This window comes from Aristolochia californica, unplaced genomic scaffold (genome assembly GCF_029961685.1).
Source record: "Aristolochia californica isolate CCGP_79_NKW_82.1479 unplaced genomic scaffold, dmAriCali1.0.hap1 SCAF_15, whole genome shotgun sequence".
NCBI classification, from domain to species: domain Eukaryota; kingdom Viridiplantae; phylum Streptophyta; class Magnoliopsida; order Piperales; family Aristolochiaceae; genus Aristolochia; species Aristolochia californica.
In genome coordinates, this window is record NW_027181826.1 from 627,107 (window position 1) to 649,561 (window position 22,455).

At 37.0% G+C, this 22,455-nt stretch overlaps 4 protein-coding genes across 8 annotated transcripts; 2 read left to right on the forward strand and 2 right to left on the reverse strand.

The window, feature by feature from the left end:
- Nucleotides 1-60: 60 nt before the first annotated feature.
- Nucleotides 61-1,424, forward strand: LOC137951073 (peroxisomal membrane protein 11A). Of its 2 annotated transcripts, none has more exons than XM_068797640.1 (2): nucleotides 61-288; nucleotides 429-1,424. In XM_068797640.1, exon 2 carries the CDS (start codon nucleotides 515-517, stop codon nucleotides 1,292-1,294), a length of 780 nt encoding a protein of 259 aa, XP_068653741.1. In that variant the 5' UTR covers nucleotides 61-288; nucleotides 429-514; the 3' UTR covers nucleotides 1,295-1,424. The 2 variants fall into 2 exon arrangements, with proteins under 2 accessions (XP_068653741.1, XP_068653742.1); XM_068797641.1 differs by having other exon boundaries at nucleotides 435-1,424.
- Nucleotides 1,425-2,777: 1,353 nt separating this feature from the next.
- On the forward strand, nucleotides 2,778-5,967 carry LOC137951744 (ATP synthase subunit delta', mitochondrial-like). 3 transcript variants are annotated; one of them, XM_068798626.1, is made up of 3 exons: nucleotides 2,778-2,876; nucleotides 3,712-4,039; nucleotides 5,418-5,967. In XM_068798626.1, exons 2-3 carry the CDS (start codon nucleotides 3,785-3,787, stop codon nucleotides 5,757-5,759), a joined length of 597 nt encoding a protein of 198 aa, XP_068654727.1. In that variant the 5' UTR covers nucleotides 2,778-2,876; nucleotides 3,712-3,784; the 3' UTR covers nucleotides 5,760-5,967. The 3 variants fall into 3 exon arrangements, with proteins under 3 accessions (XP_068654727.1, XP_068654728.1, XP_068654729.1); XM_068798627.1 differs by lacking the exon at nucleotides 2,778-2,876 and adding an exon at nucleotides 2,921-3,161; XM_068798628.1 differs by lacking the exon at nucleotides 2,778-2,876 and adding an exon at nucleotides 3,251-3,326.
- A 495-nt stretch (nucleotides 5,968-6,462) lies between these two features.
- Nucleotides 6,463-13,390, reverse strand: LOC137951560 (uncharacterized). Of its 2 annotated transcripts, none has more exons than XM_068798298.1 (14): nucleotides 13,261-13,390; nucleotides 12,401-12,795; nucleotides 12,108-12,185; nucleotides 10,732-10,889; nucleotides 10,398-10,473; nucleotides 10,198-10,265; nucleotides 9,802-10,057; nucleotides 9,471-9,593; nucleotides 9,241-9,347; nucleotides 9,100-9,153; nucleotides 8,538-8,618; nucleotides 7,459-7,622; nucleotides 7,211-7,354; nucleotides 6,463-6,901 (listed from the first exon to the last, which is right to left on the reverse strand). In XM_068798298.1, the coding sequence occupies exons 2-13, from the start codon at nucleotides 12,687-12,689 to the stop codon at nucleotides 7,213-7,215; spliced, it is 1,596 nt and encodes a 531-aa protein (XP_068654399.1). In that variant the 5' UTR covers nucleotides 12,690-12,795; nucleotides 13,261-13,390; the 3' UTR covers nucleotides 6,463-6,901; nucleotides 7,211-7,212. The 2 variants fall into 2 exon arrangements, with proteins under 2 accessions (XP_068654399.1, XP_068654400.1); XM_068798299.1 differs by having other exon boundaries at nucleotides 12,401-12,838.
- Nucleotides 13,391-14,470: 1,080 nt separating this feature from the next.
- LOC137951441 (homeobox-leucine zipper protein ATHB-40-like) lies at nucleotides 14,471-15,507 on the reverse strand. Its single transcript, XM_068798100.1, has 3 exons — nucleotides 15,365-15,507; nucleotides 14,966-15,270; nucleotides 14,471-14,845 (listed from the first exon to the last, which is right to left on the reverse strand). The coding sequence occupies exons 1-3, from the start codon at nucleotides 15,453-15,455 to the stop codon at nucleotides 14,624-14,626; spliced, it is 618 nt and encodes a 205-aa protein (XP_068654201.1). The 5' UTR covers nucleotides 15,456-15,507; the 3' UTR covers nucleotides 14,471-14,623.
- Between the last annotated feature and the right edge of the window lie 6,948 nt (nucleotides 15,508-22,455).

Below are 22,455 nucleotides of genomic sequence, written 5' to 3' on the forward strand. Positions count from 1 at the left end.
TTCATTAGTTACGTATCTATTCGAATTTCGAAAACGAAACTCTAATTGGACGCCCGGTAACGTCCCAAGCTCGGCTCGCATTCCCATACGGCACGCAAACGGAGAATCAGACTGACGCGACCTGGCGTCACCCGATCTCAATTCCCAACTGTTTCTTCGCCGGAGGGGATTTCTCCGATCAAAGCACGTTTTTTCTACTGGATGATTTTATCTTCAGTTAGCATGAGCTAACCTCGAAAGGTTTTGAGATATTGTCTTCTCGATCAAGGATTCTCCCGATCATCGAAGGTCGTCTTCTTCTTCTTCTTCGATCTTCGTCATGTTTGACATTAGAGTAGAATTTCCAGTCGATCTTTCATTTAATTCCATTTCTTCTGATTTTACCCCGTAATTACCTACATAATCAGCTCCCTTTTTTTTTCACGCAGAAGCAGGAAAGTGTCTGTTAAACATGGAGTAAAAGAACTGTGGAAGAGGCTTTCTTTGTTCAAGGTTTTCTTTTCTCTGCGCAGTCATGGAAGCTCAAGGTTCGAATAATCAACTTTCTACAGAAAGCTCTAAAGTTTCTATAGCGAAGCCATCAAAAGACCGAGATTTTTTAAACCATCTCGAGCTTTACTTGGCGAAGAGAGACGGCGTCGACAAGCTGCTGAAGATCTCCAGGTACGCCTCCAAAATCATCCTCTTGTCGTCTCTTCTCTCCGAGAATCAGGATCTTCATTGCCGCGTCAAATCGTTCGAATCAAGCGTCGGAGTCAGCCGAAAGGCCTTCCGGTTAGGGAAATTCATTCAGGACCTGAATGCCCTACGAAGTTCCGCAACCGATACGACAGAAGGTCGAATCCTCGCGCTTGTTGCCTACGGCGGCGAGGGTGTGTACTATTTCGTCGAACAGTTTGTTTGGTTAGCTAAGACTGGTCTGATCGACAGCAAAAACTCCGTGAAATTGCAGAAGATCAGCGCCTGGGCTGAGTTCATTGGTTATATTGGGAGTATCTCGTTGAAGAGCAGAGACTTGAAGAGGATTACTGAAGAAGAAAAGTCATTGACATCTGAGGTTCTGGAATTGAAATCTAAGGGACAGGGAGTGGATAAAGAGGTGGAGAAAATAAAAAAAATAGCAGAGAAGGGATTGCTGAAGAAGCTCTCGATCCTGCAAGATATTGCCGACGGATTGATGTCTGTGGCGGATATAAGGGATGGGAAGGGAGTGCTTTCAGGGCCATTTTTAATGGCGTCTGCAGGGCTGTTATCAGCGCTGATCAGTACACACAAGAACTGGATTTCTTGTTGAAAGGTACGAGACTCGATTCGAGCAGTTTCCTTTTAAAATAATACTTGTTTTATGCGACAAACAAGGATTCTTGGCTTCTTGTTACGTTTTTCATAGTGATGCTGGAAAATTCGATTGAGCAAACATTTGAAACTAGTAATCAATGATGACTCAATTCGATCGGTTGGTTCACGGAGATGCTGGAAAATTATACGACAGAAAAACAGGCTCCCCCGTGTATAACAATTGGGGTGAGAATTTATTTTTTCATTGAAAAAACAATGGAAAAATTAGGAAATAAATATGTTTATACTAGGAACAATTTTTTTTATAAATAAAAATATATGATTAAATTAAGAGAAATTCTTCCCAAGAAAATCGTATAATTTTTTCAGTCAAGATGGGCCAAAAAATTATATAGAAATTTTTTGAAAAATGTTTGATATTGTAATACTTTCAGTACAAGTTAATTTTTCATGGTAATTTTGTATTTTATATATTTACTCTACTGAAAATTTTATTATATAAGTATGATAATGTATGAGATTGATTATTAATTTTTATTTATTTTTTAAAAAATATATTAAATTTCTGTAAGGCATTAATAGAATTTTATCTAAAAGTTTCTTGAAAATGTGTATCATAGGAAAAATATTTTTAGTTTTTACTGAGATATAAATTTCTAACGAGGGCACTAAAAGGCCTACGAATAAAAATGTGTGCCATGTCCTCATTCTTGTTTCAATTCTTTTCAGTATTATCCGGAAATACCCCTTGATTTTTTATCGAAACCCTTTTGAACAACACTGTTGCATTCCAAAAATTTTCAATTCCAATCAACAAAGATATAATTTTTCCAAAAAGCCATATGAAAAATTTTTGAAAAATATTTGATGTTGTAATACTTTTAGCACAAGGCAAATTTTCATAGTAATTTTTTATTTGATATTTTATTCTACTGAAAATTTATTATATAAATATGATAATGTATGAGATTGATTATTATTTTTTATTTTTTTTTTAAAAATATATTTATTTAATTTTCCTTGGATTTTTTAAAATCATTTAATTTCTTAGTAAGGCATTAATAGATTTTTATCTGAAAGTTTCTTGAAAACATGTATAATAAGAAAAATAATTCTAGTTTTTCCTGTGATATAGATTTCTAACAAGGGCAGCTAACAGGGCCTACGAATCAAAATGTGTACCACGTCCTCATTTTTGTTTCAATTCTTTTCAGTATTATCCGAAAATACCCCTTGAAAAGATGCTCTAAGATATAAAAGGGTTCTTAGTACATTTTTTAAAATATCTTAATTATATTTTTTTATAAAATTAAAATTAAAATAGGGTATTTTGTTAAATTACCTTTAAAAATATATTTTATATAGTTATAACTCAATTTAATATATATTATTTTAAATTAGATGTAATAAAAAAAATCATTTTGATAAAGGACTTCTTGGCAAAACATTTGTTTCAAAGAAATTGAATTCCAAGAAAAGTAGCATTTTCTATTAGAGACCGTCATCTTACTTTTGGTTCTCCGGCTCGTCTCCCTCCTCTCACCCACTCCGACGAATCAAAGCCAGCATCTGGTCCGGTGAGTTTGTATTTTCTCTCTTCATTTCGCACCGAGCCACAGTTGTTGGCTGTGTATATTGTTCGAAGGCTGCGATCTCCCTAGATTATTCTCCTGTTGGGCTGCATTGCAGCTTGGATCGATCCCGTTGGTTCGATCACCCTAGGTCTCCACCAGGCATACCTATCTCTTCCCTAATATATCCCCGAGCTATCTTTGTCCTTCATCCGGTTCTCTTGTTCTGCGGTCCGCAATTTTATCAAAAAGATTGCCGTCCGCCGCGCGGCTGTGTGGCCCGCTTTAGAGGTCTTGGATCACTCTTACCATCTTTTTTGTTCGATTGGTGGAGTGGTTTCATTTTTTAACTCTTTTATTATGTATATATTTCACTATAGTCGATTTGTTCGCGGAGTGAGGTGATTCAGAGAACGAGGATGTTACATTTTGAGTCATCGGAAAACGCGGAATGAGGTGATTCGGAGAATGAGATTGTAACATTTTAGGTTATTTGAAAATGCAAGTTAGTAGCTCCACGGTTGGGGGAATGAAGTTGTTGATTCGGGCCATTGGGCGTCGAGTATTTGGAGAACAGAATTGCTTGGAAATGGGTATCTGTTGCGTGAAATTGTATAGATTTGGGTGAATGTTATACCACACACATCATTTCAAATGCTATTGATGGAACTAATCTAAATCTGATATTTGGTTGTGATTTAAAATGCGAGGATAGTGTTTTCATGCATTTAATGTCTGTCAGATAATATTTCAGTCTATTTTGTGAAAGACATGTTAGACCTTCCATAACCTATTTTAGCATCTCCATAGCATATTAATCTAAACAGAACTCCAATTGTAGGAGGCATCATCAACAACGGGATAGGACTTTTGTTCAAAAGTTGCACGTTGAAGTAGAGTGAAGAAAGTGTACAATGCTTAGGCAAGTTCCTCGTGTTTTGGTTCGAGCCTTTGGCAGCAGCCGTCGTTGCTTCTCAACAGACCTGCCTGCTGCTTCAACCACCGATACTACCTTCGTGGAGGCATGGAAGCAGATAGTCCCCAACATAGACCCTCCAAAGACCCCACTCTCCTTCATGCAGCCACGTCCTCCTACGCCCACTTCAATCCCCTCTAGGCTCACTGTCAACTTTGTCCTCCCCTACCAATCTGAGCTTTCTTCGAAGGAGGTATCTTGCTCTCTCTTTTCATATTTATTTACTTTCTATGTTGATCCACATGATGCAAATTGAGGGGGGATTTTGTTTGTTTATTTTTCATCCATGTCATTGTTCTTTTTGTGCGTCATTGATGCTAATCAGCTTAGTACCAAAAAAGGCAAATGAAAACAAATATCAGCTTGTTGTAGATGATGGCTGTTTTACTGTTCATAAATTAAAAGAATGCTTACATTGGCTTGCCATCTTTTTGTTGAATGAATTGTTTTCTTAGATCAGAGAGTATTTAAGTGTTGTTAGTGGACTTGTGGTTCTTGGTATTTATTCTTTTTATCCTAATTTGTCATCCTGAAGTTTTAATTCTCTTTTGATCAGCATTCTACAATTTTCGTAGTATGAGGATTTATGTTTATGATCTACTCCTTTGAATCCTTTGCTGTTCACCTTCCATATTAACAGAGCATTAAGAATCTCTTAGGTGCAACATTGATATGAAAGAGAAGTACATCACCATCACAACATTGAATTCTCAGAACAAATATGCCAAAATTCAAACTTCACTTTTAGATTTTTGTCACTTTCTGTATTGCTTCCCTTGTTTATTTCTGTGTCTTTTATTTTATTCCGGGGGAGTCTTTGTGGAAGAATGTGAATTTCATGCTTCACTACACTTGATATCATTGTGATATTTGCTATTTAACCATGGCACATTCTTGTCTGCTGCAATGGTCTCCACCTAATACAAAACTACTGCATTCCACAAACTAATGACATCACAGGAAATTGCCAACAAAGTGACTTTGAAATTTGTTTACCTATCACTTTTGTTTACATAGTTCGTAATGAATCTTCATAACATATACAAAAATGGGTACTTAAAACTGAAATGGAAGTCTGGCTTTCCGAGCCATGTGGAGTAGTAGGATACGAATACTCGTGATTTATTTGTTATAGAGATAAACTTTACTAGTCTTTTTAGTTGAATCAAATGCATTCTTCTTCAGAATATAAAAACATATCCATCCAGGTAATTGCTTATAGGAAAACAAAGCATTCACAGTGGTTCTCAAATTTTAGATGAAGACAGCTATATACATTGCTTACTGCTGTTATAGAAGAGTTTCTTTTTGAATCCTGACATGGCATGTTCTGTAGTGATCTTTTTTTATGGTTTATCTCAGGTAGCTATTCATTTGTGATAACTAGATGATGTTTAACTGATCAATTTTGAGAAGAAAGTTTAGGTTAGTCCTTGGCAATGATATTGAAACATTTCCTTGTTTGTGAACCCGAATGGCTTCTTTCTGTGGAAGTGTGGAGCTGTGACTTCAAAAGTATTATAGCAGAAATGACGAGCACAATAAAAATCTAAGGGCACCTTGTTTTTCAGGTGGATCAAGTTATAGTTCCAGCAATGACAGGGCAGATGGGAGTTTTGCCTGGACATGTCCCCACTATCGCAGAGCTCAAGCCTGGAGTTCTATTAGTGCTCGATGGGAGTGAAACTACGAAATATTTTGTCAGCAGTGGATTTGCCTTCATCCATGCAAATTCTGTTACTGATATTGTAGCCGTTGAAGCTGTTCCCCTGGATCATTTTGACCAAAGCCTCGTCCAAAAGGGATTGGCAGATTTTACCCAGAAGCTAAGCACAGCCTCAACTGACTTAGAGAAGGCTGAAGCTCAGATTGGTGTTGATGTTTACAGCACCCTCAACTTCGCATTAGCTTAAATGCTTCTACCAATCACCTGTTGCTTTTTGCTGTTGTGTTCATCAGAGCTATTTGCACTAGCTTGGCATACTTTATTGGGCACATTCTGAGCTTTAACCAGATCCTTGTTGCTGAGGTCCATGAATAATTTGGTCGATAGATAAACTCAGACGAAACTATCTTGCTTTCCCATTTGATAAAAAGGGTGCATTTACACCCATTTATGAATTGGCAGATATCTGGGTTCCTGTCCATAATTTTTTGCAGATGTGATCACGCCTTCTAACTGTAATTCATTGGAAAATATTGAGTTCATAATTCCGCAAAACTCGGATTTTACCCCATCAGAATTGATTAAGGAATCTTGTGTTTCTTGTTACTTTCTCTATTTCCATGGCTGAGGCAGATCTGGTAAATTCAACTTCCAGGCAATTCCATTAGCTACACGATGCTTCCTGTAGTTGCCTTAACATCACTAGGCCACTATCAGCTACTCGGTCATAAATTCATGATGTTATTTCTAAAAATTTCCGAAAACTACAAGAAGTTCCTCAAAAATCTGGAAATCCAGTTTATGAAGAACAAAAAATTGAAAAATACCAACAGAAATGGATACCAAGAGATGCACCAATGCGGCTGAGTCTTGCTGCTTGTAACATATCAGTGTTACTTTCTCCTGTAAGTGAACGCCTAATTCAGAAAAGGACCCTGGCCAATAGTCACTTCAAGAATACCTTCTTATCATGGTTAAAAAACAAACAGAAAATCCATCTAATTAAGGGGAGAGTGACATTCCATTAAGCTCATATTGCTGCAATAGTATCCCCTTAAATTTTAGGAGAACAGCCTCCGATCATCACCAGAAAAAAGGCCCATTTTTTCTCAATATGGAAACTGACATTGATTTTGTAACATCGTGAAAACTAAAGAAAAAAATGAAAAAACTACAGCTTATAGACTAAATGTGCACAGGAGTCCGAGAAACGCTCATAAAAACCCGCAATGTGTCTCAGAAAATGCCACTTCACCAATTTGGGATGGACATTTCTTCTTGATTTTCATCTGTCTCTGGCCTCTTGGACGACTCCCTACTCCTCCACTTGGGCTACAGTATAAGCTGGAAAGGAAAGCTGGTGTAGTTTTTTGGTTCTGTTGATTAGGGCTGTCATGACAAAAACAAACAGTAGGGTATCACAAGAAGTGGAGATTATGAGCTACCATAATCTGAGGTTAGAACTTCACTAGAAGTGTTATGTTCCATAAATAAAGAGAAAAAATATAATGACTACAAATTGCTTTCCTTTTATATAATAATGATAATATTGAGATATCCTAGTTATTCTCATGGACCTAATGCTAATTTGCATTGAAAAAAATGATTTTTGTGAAAAACCTGTAACAGTTTGAATTAAGAACTGAAACACGAGAGTCAAAAAAATCGGAGTAACTGAGTCGATTCAATCAGGTTTACCTTCAGGAACGAACCCAAAGCTCTCCAAGAGACGAGGATTTTTCATTTTTAGCACCCTGAGCTCGAGGAGGAGGGGCATGAACTGTTATTGGAAGAACCCACTCACTCTTTTCTCTTCCCTCTACAAGGAGAGGATGCTCATACCTGTCAAGTAACAAAGCCAGCAAAGTGGAAAAAGATTGTTAAAATAGATTAGTTAGAACAAAATACAAGGGATGACAATGGTTAGATTGTGACATAGTATGTACCTTGTCCAATCAACATTCTTGGGAGTGGTAAAGAATTCAAAACGGAGTGCCCATTTGACAGAAACATGAGGTGTTGAAAAGGTCATCGGTCCATCCATGGGGATGGAGAAAAGAAAGCTAGTCTGCAACAAGTCTGCAACTACCTCATAGTGGTCACTCTGAACCTGCAGAATCACAAACATGGGATGGAATCATAAATGCAGATAAGAGTTAACCAGTTAAATAATGTAGCTAGTGCTAGATCCAAGCAATCCACCCAAGCCACTTGTTAAAGTTGGGTCTGGATCTATCTCAAAATGACAAGATTAAAATTTACAAGTTTTCCAGACTTCAACTTATGTGTATAGATACCATGTTAAAGTTGGGCTTACACTTGCCTAAAAACACCTATACGATTGCTGACAGGGTGGGCATCTTATCTAGACATCTCAGATTTTCAAGGGCAGCGAGACATCACCCTGTACCAAAGTAACTTACACCCAAGGGGTCTGGGGTTTTGAAATAGGTGATACATTTTGGAAAACCAAGACGCCCACCCCTGATTGCTGATGGCCTTGCTTACGAAGGAGCTTCTCTTTCAGCTACTGACCATTCACACTTGATCAGCTGTCACCTGTCTTATTACTCTTTTCTTGTCCTGTGTGAGTTTGTAAGCATTTAAAGTTGTAATTTTTCTTGTCTTGTGTGCCACCCATCATGTGGGGGAGGTAGTGTATACCTCTTCTCTCTAATAAAATCTACTTTGCTTCATTTTTTTTAAGGCTGGGTCTAGATCCATCATCAAATGACTTACTGAAATTAGGAGGATTTTTTCCCAACTAATAACCATAAATTTTTCAACATTTTAGCCTCTGGGGTTATTCCCACTAACGCCACTATGGCAAGGAAGCTTCCAACTCCAAGAATGTCCAAAGACACAAGAAATATAATATTTCTGGATTAAAAACTTTAAAAAATTATAAAAATTAAAACAAAGCCAATGAAAAAGTGAATCAGCTATCCTAAAAGTTGTATTTTAAGATATAAAATAAAAATATCATCTTCGGGCTTCAAATATTGTACAAACACAATAACAGTACCTTTGTAATCGAGGGAGGATTTTTCAGTGAATGGATATAAGGCTGAATGATAGATTCTGAAGTCTCCAGAGTTATGGAAACCTGAAAGTATTAATGCTCTAGTGATGATCACTAAACAGAATGGGTGAACAAATATAATAACTTCACATACAGGCTGACTGATTCCTTATCAATGACATGATTTGAAACACAAGCAGGACAACAAGAATAAATCATGGATGCAGCGTTCATAGTTGTGAAAACAAGGAGACCTGTTGCAATGGGATTATAACTGGTTCGCCACATGACTCAACTTTAGATTGAGTTCGACCTTGAACTGTTAAAACCAAGATTTCCCCAGCCACAGTCATGCTCATGCATCCATTCTAATACACAGGTTGTCAGGATTTTATAACTATTGTTTAGGCTCATAAAATTGTCACTTGCCCTTTGGTTGCCAGAGTTAACTTGCCCCTCTTAAAGAGACATATCAATCACCTTGGGCCCCAAACAAGGTCTTGTATGGTCCTGTGGCGGTCAACTGGAAAAATCGAAGTTGTAAAAAAAAGAATGGTATGACTACCTCAAGGCATCTTCTTGTACCTTCTTCATGAAAAAAAGTGAGTGTGCCACCAATCTGTAGCCAGAAAATTAAACATATCCATGGTATCAGATCTTGGATATGTACCCAAAACTACTCTAGAGGATTCTAATGCATGCTTACCACATCACCAAAATAATAAGTTGAGTCAGAGTTTTTGGGGGAGAACCGTAGTAGGACTTGGTCATCCATCCTGATATTGTAAGACCTTCCTCTAATGAAGCCTTCTGCTGCAGAAAATGTTTTCTCATAATAAGCTTACCAATCTTGACATCAAAGAACAGTAAGAATATCTTGAGGAGTAGATCAAGCAATCCATAAATATTTAAGTTGAAGAAAGTACGATGATTTACATGCTATGGGCTCCACAGCTCCAGGAGTTGAGGGAACTCCCACATCATCATTAGCAAAAGGGAAATTTGGATGTTTTCTCCGTTGACTTGGATGAGCAGGTCCTTTCCCTGGTAATAATGCATCTGTTTCCAGAAAGGACTTTATTACATGAAAAGAAACTACCAGGAATAAAGTTTGCCATCCTATTAAAATGTCGTCACAAAGACATTGAAAGTGACCAAAATTATTGCATAGCAAATAATGAGACAATGGCACCATCCGTTTTAATTTCAAAGATTATATAAGTGAATAAAATGGCTTCTGCATATTCTCAAAATAGATCTCACTTACCCCCACTTAAATCATGCAGTACCTCTGTTGCTGACAACTGAGGAAGTGCTGTACATGATGAAACACTGAGTCGTTCTACTTGGACATTAGGGCCCTCCCTATTTGAAGGCCTTGGAACCTGTGATTGCAGTGATAAAGAACTTCCAAAATCCCTACTGAGGTTACCTCTAGATGGATTATATGATGAGACAGATGAGATCTCATCCCTAGAGCTATCATAGTCTTCTTCAAGTCCATCTAACTCATTCGCTCTGACCTGCTCAGACCAAGGACAATTTTTTTTTAATAGCAAACCAAGGATAATCCTAAAGATAACATCCATAATATTCAATATTTGTTATTTCAAAATATATATATTGTAGTTCTACTTTTAAGACTTGAGTTTTAAGATGTTACCCATTCTGAGTCCCCTTCCTTTTCTTTCCAGTATATATCCATTTGAATGGTTGCTGAAGGGAAAATTCCTGCACGTGCATTCAACAAGTTTAAGATTTTCCACCATTTTATTGTCACTTTTTTTTGTTACTTTATATAATTTGGATGAGAGTAAGAAAGTATACAAAATTTGAGGAATCCAATTCAGGAAAAGTATGTACCATCATTTTGACCATCTGCAGTAAGCATATCGTCGTTTTTTTGGGTAACCCATATTTTTAAAGGAACATGGACTTCCTGAAAGTTTAATATGACAATAATATCAGCAATAACTGATGCCAAAACCACACAATAATACTGATTTCTTTTTACCACAAAAAAAAAAAATGAAACTTTTGAAAGGCACACTTCTACCAACTAAAAGATGTAAAGAAAAATGCAAACAAAATGACTAAAAAACATAGCTAATAACATTTAAAATGATTAGACACAGTGAATTAATAAAGGAGAAAAACTTTGCCAATAACATACTTAAGATGTCAAAAGGTAACCAACCGTTTTTACTAGATCTTTCATGGGCTCTCTGTTTGGATGACCATTTTCCAATGCCAGCCAATGCCCAAGTAAAGTACTCTTAACATAGTACAAATAACGGACAGTTGTACCACGGTATGAAGGGGGTATACGCTTAGGTAGTTCCATTCGAAACATATCTGCAGATGAGAAGAACCGATAAACCGTTAACACCAATTGTCAGCATCAAGAAAATCCAAAAGATTAGATGCACAGACCAAAATTGATACTTCAAAATCACTCTAAGAAGAAAGATTGGCACATGATTTCGAAAGTTGTGGAGTGTTAAGCACTATGTTTCTCTAATTCCAAAAGTTGCATTAAGCACTATATATGAAAAATATCTAACTAATTGGCTGATAATCAAGAAGCATGAGAAATTACTCATAAAATTCCTTGTACAAATAAACAAAAAAAGTTAAGGTCAGCACTTGGGATAGTACTTGAGCCATAAATCTAGACAAAAGCTATGACCCTTCTGGTGTTGTTTGCTCCTCTATTACTGCTTTTGATCCAGCATCTGCACACTCTTTGTTGGGAGGTCTAACTGTAGTTTCATCATGCTGCCTACTTTCAACTATTTTCTGAGCATCCAACTTCTTAACTGTTCCCAAGTGTAAAGAGAATTTTGTAATGCAATTCTATGTCTATTTGAGGGCTTCCAAGAAATATGTTTCATTACTACATCAGGGTATTAGGCTATTGAAAGAATAAAGCATGCAGGTGCTTTGAATTAGATTCCTTTATTCCTCCCTCCCTTTTTTTCATTGGTCTAGATCTGGGTTCTGTTTGCAGAAGTTAAATGTTTATCACTTCTCTGGCTGATTTCTTGGTTTTCCCTATCTTTGCCCATCAAAGTTAAACTTTAATCGAATATCTTACTGCAAGATGATTCCTTCAAAGTTAAAGTTAATGGGGACCCAGTTGCAAATCTTAGTTCAAGAATTTTCACCCTTGCTCGCTATGAAGGGACTAAGGCTGTTATAAATTGACCTTTGGAGCTAAGCAGAAGCTTCTAATAAATATGCTAATGTTTGCTTAGTCTTTGATACCCTGGTCTTGTGTTGTCAGAGAATCTCAGGAACAGACAGATCCTTTGGCTAAAGAGGGCATCGACCTGTCCTACATAGTCAACATGCCCCATAGCCACTTTGCTGGACTTTTCTGCGGCCTTCATTGTATCTATTGTACTTCTCCAATAACTCATCAATTAGATTTGAATTTACTCTCAAAACAAATAGAATGAGAAATAGAAACAATTCAACAGCACATGTACAGCTTCCCTTAGTACATCAAATTCTAAAACTTCAAAGAATAGTACCAATAACACGACACGAAGAGTTGACAGGTAAACTCACATGTTTTAGTGCACCCAGACGAAACTATCAACTTTGAGACAATGGGTGGTGTTGTACAGTCCAAAAAGATACACTCACCTACAAAATACCAAATGGTGTCATGTAAATATGACATGGGTCCAACTGATCATACAATTGAGATTCTCCCTAGAAACAACATCTAACGTAAAATATGATTGAAGTTATTACTTTTAAGACAGCATCATAAAATTTCTAAGTGAAAGACATTTACTGAATACAAAACTTGTTTTTTACAGTTCCCAAACACTCTGAAGAAAAGAGCAAAGGAACACCTCTCCTTTGCTTTAAACCGAATGATGGCATTTGCGTAGTAAACCATTGAGGATCAAGCTTCCCAACTCCTTTAATTTCAAACTTGAGGTTTTCAACCATAAGCGAAAAGTCTGCATTCGTAATATTTGGATTGCAAATCTGAATAGTTGCGAGAACAGTCTCCCCAGGCCTATACACCTCTTTATCTGTCTGTAATCTCACCGAAGGTGCAAGCTTTCCTGCGGATGGACCACCCGTCTTCTCATTAACCCAAAAAGACCCCAATCGCCTGAAGAATTCCAGAGACATTTCCTCAGCACAAATGGGTACATCATATAAGCACTGCGTGCAATTCGACCAGACCCATCACACAAATAAGCCCACTGCGCGGCGCCACCCTTTAGCCAAGAACAGCCTGAAATGCATCACCATAGTAAAATAAAGGCGGAGAAAATGCTCTGCATGGGCAAAATATCAAACAAGCAACTAGTGAATCTGTTCTGTACAGCATCAAACAACAAGGCAAAGTTTACAATAACAGAAATGATTTCTAGGTCCCAATCTGTAAAGCTAGCGTAACTCGATTATTTCTCAATAATTGTCCGCAAATGCTATCCCATAAGCATAAATTTGACACTACAGTATTAAGCACAATAAAAAGCAAGGGAATAACAGATATAAAAGCTCACACATTTAGTAACAAAAACTGATCCTTTAAAACTTTGCGAACATACTCCGTATTAGAAAATCCAGTAGTTACAGGAAAAACTACGGGAAATCGGACTCGAGATCTAAATGTGAATTTAAGAATCAGAGATCCAGAACAACAGAAAGCTGTAGCAGATCTATTGAAGAAGAAGGGCAAGGCCACAGATCGTACCGCCGAAAAAATTAGAAACCAAAAAACAAATTTAGGAGATAAAGGGCGTTGCGCGATCTGCTGGACACTGAAGATGAAGATGGCAAGGGAGTCGACACTCGAAGCTCAAATCTGAAAATTGGGATGAAGAAAATGAATCGAACCAGCGGCGACCGAAAATTAATTTCCTTTTCTTATGAGACCGGATTCCCAACGGCTTCTCTCGCGCCCATAAGCCCATGTGTAGGAATAACCCATATATTGACCATAAAGGAAGCCCAAACGATCATCCTTTGCCCTGAAACGCCCAATAAAGGCCCATATTTAAAATCTCTCAGGGTTAGGTTCCTCTCTTTTTTTTTTTTTTTAAAAAAATTGAAATAGTGATGTATTGGATTTTGAGGTGCTACATAGGCTAAGAATTATGATTTGAAGTAACATAAATTTTTTTTAAGGTTATGGAAAAGGTTCTCTTCACATGCATGCCCTCATAATCTTCTCCACTCGGCCCCCACTCGATACCACGCTCAATCTAAACTCATTACTAACAATTGGTTTAAAACGCATTCGTCAATTGTAACATCAATTCTAAAGATAACAAGTCGACCACTAAAAAAAGTCAAGTACTCTTGAAGAAGTGCTTTAAAGGGATAAAGGTCGATAGATGTCGATAGATATCGATCTATCTGTTCAGTTGCACGAACGAGTTGGGATCTACCTCGACTTCATTCGCCATTAGGTACATACCATTGATGGATTCCATTCGTATTTGTCATGTGATTGGCGACGAAAAAGAAATTTTACTAAAGCTTACGTACCACATAGTTAGAAACACGTCCACTTAGGGCTTCAACTTCAACCATTGGTGTGGTCCTTTCCACAAGTAATTATAACAAACCCTAAGTATTCAAAAGCTTAAAGCAACATTGTACCACTTTAGTGTGGTTTATGTGTTAATGTTTGATAACATTCACTTGATGAAAGAGGTTTGTTCGTGACAGAGAAAGTTAAATCTTAGGTCACTAGTGACATCATATGCAATCGTAAGCCTTATTTAAATAAAAAAAATTATTTAAGATTTTATTTAATTTTTTTTGCCAATTTTCCAAAAAGTTTGGTTAATTTTTTATTATTTTATTTTATTAAGAAGATTCAAATAGTCCCTTATAATAAAATAAATAAATAAAATGAGGTGAATGAAGAAAAAATTGTAGGAAATATTTGAGCTAATTTACGTGGACCGACACTTCGAATTTCAAACTGCATAATATACATTCAGGAACTCCTAAAAGAGGAGAAACAGGGAAGAAAAAACAGAAGGAAAGAAAAACTGATAAAAGATCGAAGAACTGTACAAAAATTATTCCAAACAATGGTATTCACATCATAAGGCACAGAGATTCGCCCATTCCAGACCATTGATGTAGTTGTTCTCAAGCATGTAGAGCAAGCTCTGGTTTTCTTCAGCTCGGAATTCCCGGAAGAGGTCAGGATAATCTGCGTCGACGGAGAAAGAAGAGCTCGGGCTTGAGCTTCTCTCGGTCTCCCCTGAAAGCTTCTTTATCTCCTCCTCGGCCTTCGACAGCTGCTCACGAAGGTTCAGCACCTGCGGTTTTGCCAGAGTCTTGTTGAAGAAGGAGAGGAAAAAGAATACAGAAATGGAGGAAGTGAAGAGCTAGCTGTTGATGATCTATATATATATATATATATATATATATATATTTACCTCGCCTTCGAGACGGCACTTCTCGATGACGACACTCTCATGGGTGACCTTCAGCCTGGAGTACTCTTCCTCCAAATGCTTGCTCCGCCACCTGGCCCGCCTGTTCTGAAACCAGACGGCCACCGTTCGAGGGTCCAGCCCCAGCTCCGCCGCCAGCCGGTCTTTCCTTGCGGATTCCAGCTTATGTTCGTTCCCGAAATTGGTCTCCAGGAAGTTCACCTGCTCCTCCGTGAGCTTCCTCTTCTTCGGCTCCGTCCCGGGAGCGTCCCCTCTCCCCTTCCTCTTCCTCCTCTTCGGCTTCCCTCCTGCAGCAGAAAGAAAAATCATCAACAAAAAACCACAAAAACGGAGGCGCGCGTTTTAGACTGACGAAATGGGTGAATGGGGGATCTAACTGGCCTTCTGGGTTTGGATTGTAGGAACCGGAGGTGTGGTGGGAGAGGAAGAGCAGATCGTCTTCGAGTCCTGGAATCATCTTCTTCCTTGTCATGAGACGGATACCGAACTCCCTGACGAGACTCCTTCCCGCGGTTGGCCTCGTGGGGTTGACAGTCTTACGGAGCCAAGCAAACAGTCCAGGTTCATTTATAAGTAGGGCTGAATGAAATTGCCCTCGGTTCTTCCCAAAACACCTATCCTGTGAAAAGACCCATATAGCCCTACATATGTACATGCCATTTTTTCAAGAAGGCCGAAATTTGTAACTGCACCTGTGACACACACCCTTGATGGGCCGATAAAGTTGTATCATACCGGGTAAAATCCGATATGTATCATCAACATACCCAACCCTATTGTGTAAACATTTTGTAACATTCATGCAACAAAAAAAAGGACTAATCAATATGCTATTTCATTTTAAAAAATTATAAGACAATAAAAGACAAGAACAGGGTTACTTCTATCTCCGATACATATGGGATAATGACCGATACCCGTTACAAGCCGATATAGGGAAAAAATGTATCAGATTTTGAGGTCTCCGATCTCCGATATGGCAATCTTGGAGCAAAGGTCTTAAGATTTTTATATTTAAAATAATGTTAAAATAATTATAAAAAAAAAATTCAATCGAATTCTCTTACTATATTCATAGTAATCTCCAAACCAAATCAATTTTTCTAGTGTCACATTAATTTTCCTATTCTTTCATGCCAATTTAAAATAGCCTTATCCTCATTGTCGAAAACACGCCACGTATCCAATACAATTTCGTATCAAGGTTCATTTCTTTTATTGTCCCTTTTTTTCAAACATGCCAGTTATGATACCGATATGAGATTCCATACCAGATTTTAGGAATTTTGTATGAGTGCCAAACAAAAAAACCCTACAAGCATAAGCTTCCCCTAAGAAGAAAGGTGATCCAATTGCAGCTTCCAGTATTGCTACCTTTGTTCCAACTACACTCAACCCTAAACCCTTTACTCCCGTCACTAGCCTTGTCTTTGGCATCCTCCTCAGACTTCAGCCATGGCCAACTCTATAGTTTAATAATATCGACATCATAAAAGTCGGAAATATCGAATTAAAAGATAATAATAATAATAATAATAATAATAATAATAATTTTGGATATGGATATTGGAGAGGTAACAATTGGGGTGGTGGTGGTGAATTGTCGTTGGGAGAAGTGTATAAGTGAAGTTGGACATTAGAGGACAAGGACATGCCCTAAAAGAAAAAAATCCACTCATGATATGCCAAGCTCAAAGTGGTTCAAGTGGCCTTTGCAAAGGACACTTACACCTAGGGTTCAAAGGTTGAAAAGCCAAATGTCTCCATAAATTTTGACATTGATGTGATGATCCTAGACAAGAATAGCATAAATTAAAGCACTCTTGGTTTTTCTTCTTTCACCGCCCTCCCATCTCCTCGGTGTAATCCACTCTCTCCTCTCTCCCCCTTCTCTTTAGCCCCACTTTTGCACCATCTTTAATTACATATTTTTCCCATTATTTTTATTTTTTTTACTATTAAATTTTTGATATAAAGATACTTATATTAGAAAAAAATATTTAAATAATTAAAATAATAATTATTATTTATTATTTAATTTTTCATGGTATTTAAGACCCTTAAAATTTGATATAAAAAATGTGGGCCCACTTTTATTTGTGGGCCCACATGATTAATCCTTAAATTAAGGTTATTAGCTTAAATTAAATCACAGTTTCCAACCATTTTAGCCTCCTTTGCCACCTGATAGGTAGCAAGCACGAAAGCTTATTGGATTGTTTTCTATCCAATCAAACAGAGGAGGGCCCACAAACGAGATTTTTTATGGTAAACGTGGGGCCCAGGACGGTGTTGGAGTGGCTCGAGATGCTTGGGCTTTTCACGTGAAACCGGTTTCCCCCCGGCCTAGGGCGGATTAGTGCCCGGAGGCAATCTAGCGTGTTTTTTCTTCCCTTCTGTGTTTTTTTGTTTTAGGGAGAAATGGTGTAGGTCCCACCACTAACGTGTTCAGAATGACTCGGACGTTACCGAGAGTGGGTCCCACATCTCCACCAATAGAAGGGATTTCCTTGGCTGAAGTCACATGAGAAAGAGAAAAAATGGTCATGATGCATCGTGGAACCTTAACAAGTGGAGCCCCACCGGGCTCATGAAAGGCTGCGTTGCCACGTCGCCGACAATGTTATCCGTTCGTTATGAGGGCACAATTCGTCCACGTCGACTAAGATATTTTAAACAAAAGCCAACATGACTTTTGGTGGGGGCGGTAATTGTTTTTTGTTTTTTTGGGTAAATCAAATTTATCTAAAAGAAAAATGACTTGTTATGCATATACAACTTTGTCATATAATAATAATATTATTTTAAAATTATATACTCCCCATAAAAAAATCTATTTAATTAAATATTAACACTTATTAAAATTTATATATATTTATTTATTTATCTTTTATCAGCTATATTTTTTATTCCAAATTACGAGGATATAATGTACGACAGTCTCGTAACATACCTAAATTCCTAAGTATTAGTGTAATAATGTTTCTTAATCCCGATTATAACTGAAGGTATCGATTTTTATGCACACCCCTCAAATTTTTAAGTATTTGCAACTTAATTGTTGAGTTCATTTTTATTTTCATCTAATTTTTTCTTTATATTTCTAATATATTTATTTTTTAAACACAAAGTATAGTGAGTGTTTGGACCACTAGGACATAAAAAATGTTGCTTCAAGGAATTTTAGTAGGTTGATTCATTAAGCACCTTTGCAATTATCCACAAGTCAAACATTTCAAGCTTTATATTTTAGGTTTAAATCGAGTTAACGAACAAACCGGCTCGATCTATTCCATTTCTTATAAATACAAGAATACTAAGAACACTCGTATTTGAATCCTATTGGAAAAAAATATTTTATGATGTTTGTATTTACACTAAAAATAAGTTAAATTAATAATTAAAAAATTAAAAATTAAAATAAAAAATAAGTGATTAAGAACCAATTTAATGCTTTTTTTTTTCGATCGAAAACTTACTTTCTGTCATTTTTAACATTTATTAAAAGTAAGAGGAATAAAAAAGAATCAAGAGAAAAAATCTTTCGTCCGACATATATTGTATATGGAGCTCTATGTTTGTCATTCTAGGGGTGTTAATACATAATACGTTTTCGATCATCCTAATAGAGCTTACTAATTACCGATCGTTTATAATCGCATTTATGGTTGATCAAGGGCATGGTTTCACAGTCAAAAAAAAAAAAAAAATTGGGACTATCGACTTTAAGTGTGTAAATGTCACCCTTGTATTTATTTATTTACGAAATAATTCAATAGGTCCGAAATCCGACATACCCTGTATAGAGTAATATCCAAAACGTATAGATGATATGTCCATATTGGTAAAGGCAATTGCCTCATCCAATTGAGGTGCCCCTCCCCTTTATCCTTGGTAAATTTGCATTTAGGGTAATGGCCACATCCTAATTTAGAGACCCCCCACCCCACGCTACATAAACACAAAAAAGTCTTCAAGAAAGGCAGAAAGTCTTGGGAGGCAAAGGAGCTTGTCCGGGAATCTGGTTAATTGAGGGCGCATGGGCTAAGTGTCACGGTCAGCCAAGGCTTTTGCGGGCAGCGAGTGGGGAACATAAAATCATCATCAATGCAACACCTCAAGCCTTTGGCTTCCACGTGTCAATTCCCCCGAACTGCCAACGGGACCACTCCTATATTACTTACACGTGTCACCTTCCTTGCTTTATACCATTGCCATTTATTCTATCATGTGACATGTCCCAACTAAAGTCTGGAGTAGATAATATTTTTAATGTGGTAGGAAAGAGAAGTGTATGATCAATGATGGGGAGGGTAACTTAGAAATTTTCCTTTTAATTTAAATAAAATTAAAATAAAATAAAATGAAGAAAATTTTAATTTTATTAAAAATTTATTTATTTTTCAATGATTTTTTTACTTATTTTTTTATTTCATATTATTTTATTAAAAATAGAAAAATCGGTTTTTATTACGCCTTTTAACTATTTTTGGGAGAATACTGGGTGAAAAATATAAATTTGTTCGAAATGCAAGAATTTTTTTTTCTATTTTCTAATTTTTAATGATTTCATGTTTGACACAAACACAAACTCTTATTATGGAATTTGGGTTCCAATAATATTCAAGTAATATTGCTCTTTAAAATTATAATAAAACAATAATTCTTAAAAATTAAAATAAGTTGAAAATTAAACTTATTAGTTACACGATAAAGATGATATTATGGGCGTAACCTTAATCTGTTTGTCAGATAACTAAATATAATTGAAATGATATTTATGGGAATAATTTTTTGTTTCTATTATTAATTAGTGATCATATAAAAAAAATATAATTGTTGGCTTTTAGAGTTAAATCCCATATTTGTAATTAATCTATCAATGCAAATTTATACATGCATGACTTCAAAGGGGTGATTCCATTCCCAAATTTTTGTGCCTGACACTCACTTGTCAGTTGTCATTCTTCTCCAAGCAAGCTCATTGTCATTGAATAAGTTTCAGGTTCCTTATAAGGCAATGGTATCTCAAACCATCTCAGGAATGATGTCTCCCTTATAGGTGGGGGCAACCTAGGTTTAGGTTTAGGCCTCTAGGGCAAAGTTCCCATGTGGATAAACCCTTCATGTGACCAATGGGTCCCATTCCACCAACAAATACTCTTGGGGTGGTAAAAAGTTGTGGTCCATAGAACCTCAAGGACAATCTACCTTTATAGATGCTTCTTGGGTGTCACCTTTTAGGGATTTGACATGGGTTTCTTCATTGGAGGACCAGTCAGACTAGCAACATATATGTGTGTGTCTGTGTCTGTGTGCGCGTGTAAATTAATACACAATATTGGACAAACCATCTGCGGCCCCCTGAAAGACCGCCAAGTGTCAATCTTCCGGGTTTTTCGCCAAACATAACAACTTCACAAATGGGCTGCTATTTCAAGCAAGCCATTGCAGGCCAAGTTGGAAGAAAAGGGGAGATTATTATCCATGCAAGAGATCCAACGAAGAAGATAACTACTGACCCCAAATGGAAACAGCCCTTGTTAAAGAAAAAGGAGAGAAAAGAGCAAAACAACCTGAATTGCCATGGCTGAAGAGGGATGTGGTTAGGGAAGAAAGGGAGGAAATCTAGGTCAAAGATACTTGACTTGAAATATTACTTGTAATGCTCCAGTGGATATGGATCTGAGTGGATAAGAATATACCCTTTGGAACTACATATAGAATGAGGATAAACTTATTGAGAGAAGGATCGAGTGAGGGAGGAGGAGATGCCAGGGATGGCTTTGAGTATCTGGAAGGGCTGTTGCAGTAGTTTAATGGAGGAAAAGCATGATAGGTGGAAGGAGGAGTTGGAAAATGAAGTTGGTGAGTCTCTTGAAAGGAATCCTTCACATGCATTTCCAGACTTGTTTATTGCTAACTAAAAGCTGCCTTTCTTGACTGTAATCAGGCAACTTAAAACAACAAAGAGAAACCCCAATGTTGTCTTCAACCCAGACACACCCTCCCTTTGTTTCCCATCTTCCAGCCTGCACACTGGGAAAGCTGAAATAACTCAAAACCAGGCTTGTTTGCCTTACTGATATGTATCTTGTATTGAATAATAATACGTATTTGATACGAGGGATACTGATATTCGACGTAAATATGGGCTACCCTATTCTTTTTGGTTCGATGTATAATACATGTCGTGCATATCGTATCGGTTTTCTGGTATTCTGATACATACCCAGTACAAATACAAGCCACCTGCTCCCACTGTTCTTATCCTTTCATCTCTGCCCTCTTCAAGAAGGACACAAATACTTCACCTAGAAGTAAGCTATGGTCATTTTTTTTTTCTTGGTTTCATCAAAGTTGAATCAACTAACACATCCCCATGAGAGTTTTCTTGGGATTGAGGGATGTCACTCTTCTTCAAGATTTTTTTTTTTATTTCTTTTCAAAATGGAGGTTCTGTCTGAGTTATACCACACAGACTGGTTCCATGTCTCCCTCTTGAAGGCAAAATACAAGGGTGAGTGTAATTGATTGGCTTGTTGCTTGTTTTGTTATCAGAAAGGTGGAAGCTTGTGGAGAGAATATGTTTAGCCCTTGACAGTGGAGTGATGTAGACTTTAAGACTCTCTCATGCTGAATTAAGCATTCAAGTTTATAAAGGAAGCTGTCTTCCCTCTCTTCAGAAAATACGCTCAAAATAAAATTCATTTTAAATTTTTTTTTTTTTTTTTCTAACTTGAGATGTATCTTGAACCAAAGGTTTAATCATATTTGAATCTGATTATCGGTTTAGCCTTTGGCCTCACTGGTATTATGAGTTGGGAAGAAGAACAATAATGGGTTTTTCTTAACCTTGGGAGAACTGAAGCCTATATTAATTCAAGCCAGTGATCAGTAAGGCCAAATGCCTGGATTTAGCTTTTGAAAGCTGCTTGTTCTGATAAATATCCAATGTTTTAAGATAAAAATTTCTTTTTAGTTTTGGATCTTTGTTGGTAATTGCTGTCAAAAGTAAAGAAGCTGAAAAGCAAAACCTTCACATCTTTCAAACTAAAATGGGTTTCAGACATAAAAGTTATTTTACACACTGATGAATCTCTTTAACCAAAAGTTTTACTCTCACTAAGTGAAACATAAAGCAGCTCTCCATAAACAAAGGATTTAGCCTTTTGAAGGTTATTTTTCAATTGCCAGTTGGTTAGACACTAAGCCCTGTTTAAAACCCTCTCTGCAGAGATGACAGGCTTGCTGGCTAAACATTTGGCCTACTTGTGATTAACTAACCCAGTAATTAGTGGAAGTTAATGACTGCCTAAACTATACACGCGTGACACATTCGATCGACCTCGAGTCCTTAATTTACGCCGCGATCGGGGTGCTAATTTAGAAGATTAAGCAATCAGCACGCTTGCTTCTTATATCTGGGGAAATCAGCCAAGGACTTCCTTAATCCAGGTTGATCCATTAAA

What these genes read in the sequence shown, in the direction of transcription:
- LOC137951073 (XM_068797640.1), top strand. Translation starts at nt 515, where the DNA reads ATGGAAGCTCAAGGTTCGAATAATCAACTTTCTACAGAAAGCTCTAAA.
- LOC137951744 (XM_068798626.1), top strand. Translation starts at nt 3,785, where the DNA reads ATGCTTAGGCAAGTTCCTCGTGTTTTGGTTCGAGCCTTTGGCAGCAGC. An exon ending in CTGAGCTTTCTTCGAAGGAG is followed by an intron (nt 4,040 to 5,417) that starts GTATCTTGCTCT and finishes CTTGTTTTTCAG; the next exon opens with GTGGATCAAGTTATAGTTCC.
- LOC137951560 (XM_068798298.1), bottom strand. Translation starts at nt 12,689, where the DNA reads ATGTCTCTGGAATTCTTCAGGCGATTGGGGTCTTTTTGGGTTAATGAG. An exon ending in TGCAGATGGTCAAAATGATG is followed by an intron (nt 10,266 to 10,397) that starts GTACATACTTTT and finishes ATGCACGTGCAG; the next exon opens with GAATTTTCCCTTCAGCAACC. An exon ending in AGGAAGGGGACTCAGAATGG is followed by an intron (nt 10,058 to 10,197) that starts GTAACATCTTAA and finishes TGGTCTGAGCAG; the next exon opens with GTCAGAGCGAATGAGTTAGA.
- LOC137951441 (XM_068798100.1), bottom strand. Translation starts at nt 15,455, where the DNA reads ATGACAAGGAAGAAGATGATTCCAGGACTCGAAGACGATCTGCTCTTC. An exon ending in CTACAATCCAAACCCAGAAG is followed by an intron (nt 15,271 to 15,364) that starts GCCAGTTAGATC and finishes TTTCTGCTGCAG; the next exon opens with GAGGGAAGCCGAAGAGGAGG. An exon ending in AGTGCCGTCTCGAAGGCGAG is followed by an intron (nt 14,846 to 14,965) that starts GTAAATATATAT and finishes GCAAAACCGCAG; the next exon opens with GTGCTGAACCTTCGTGAGCA.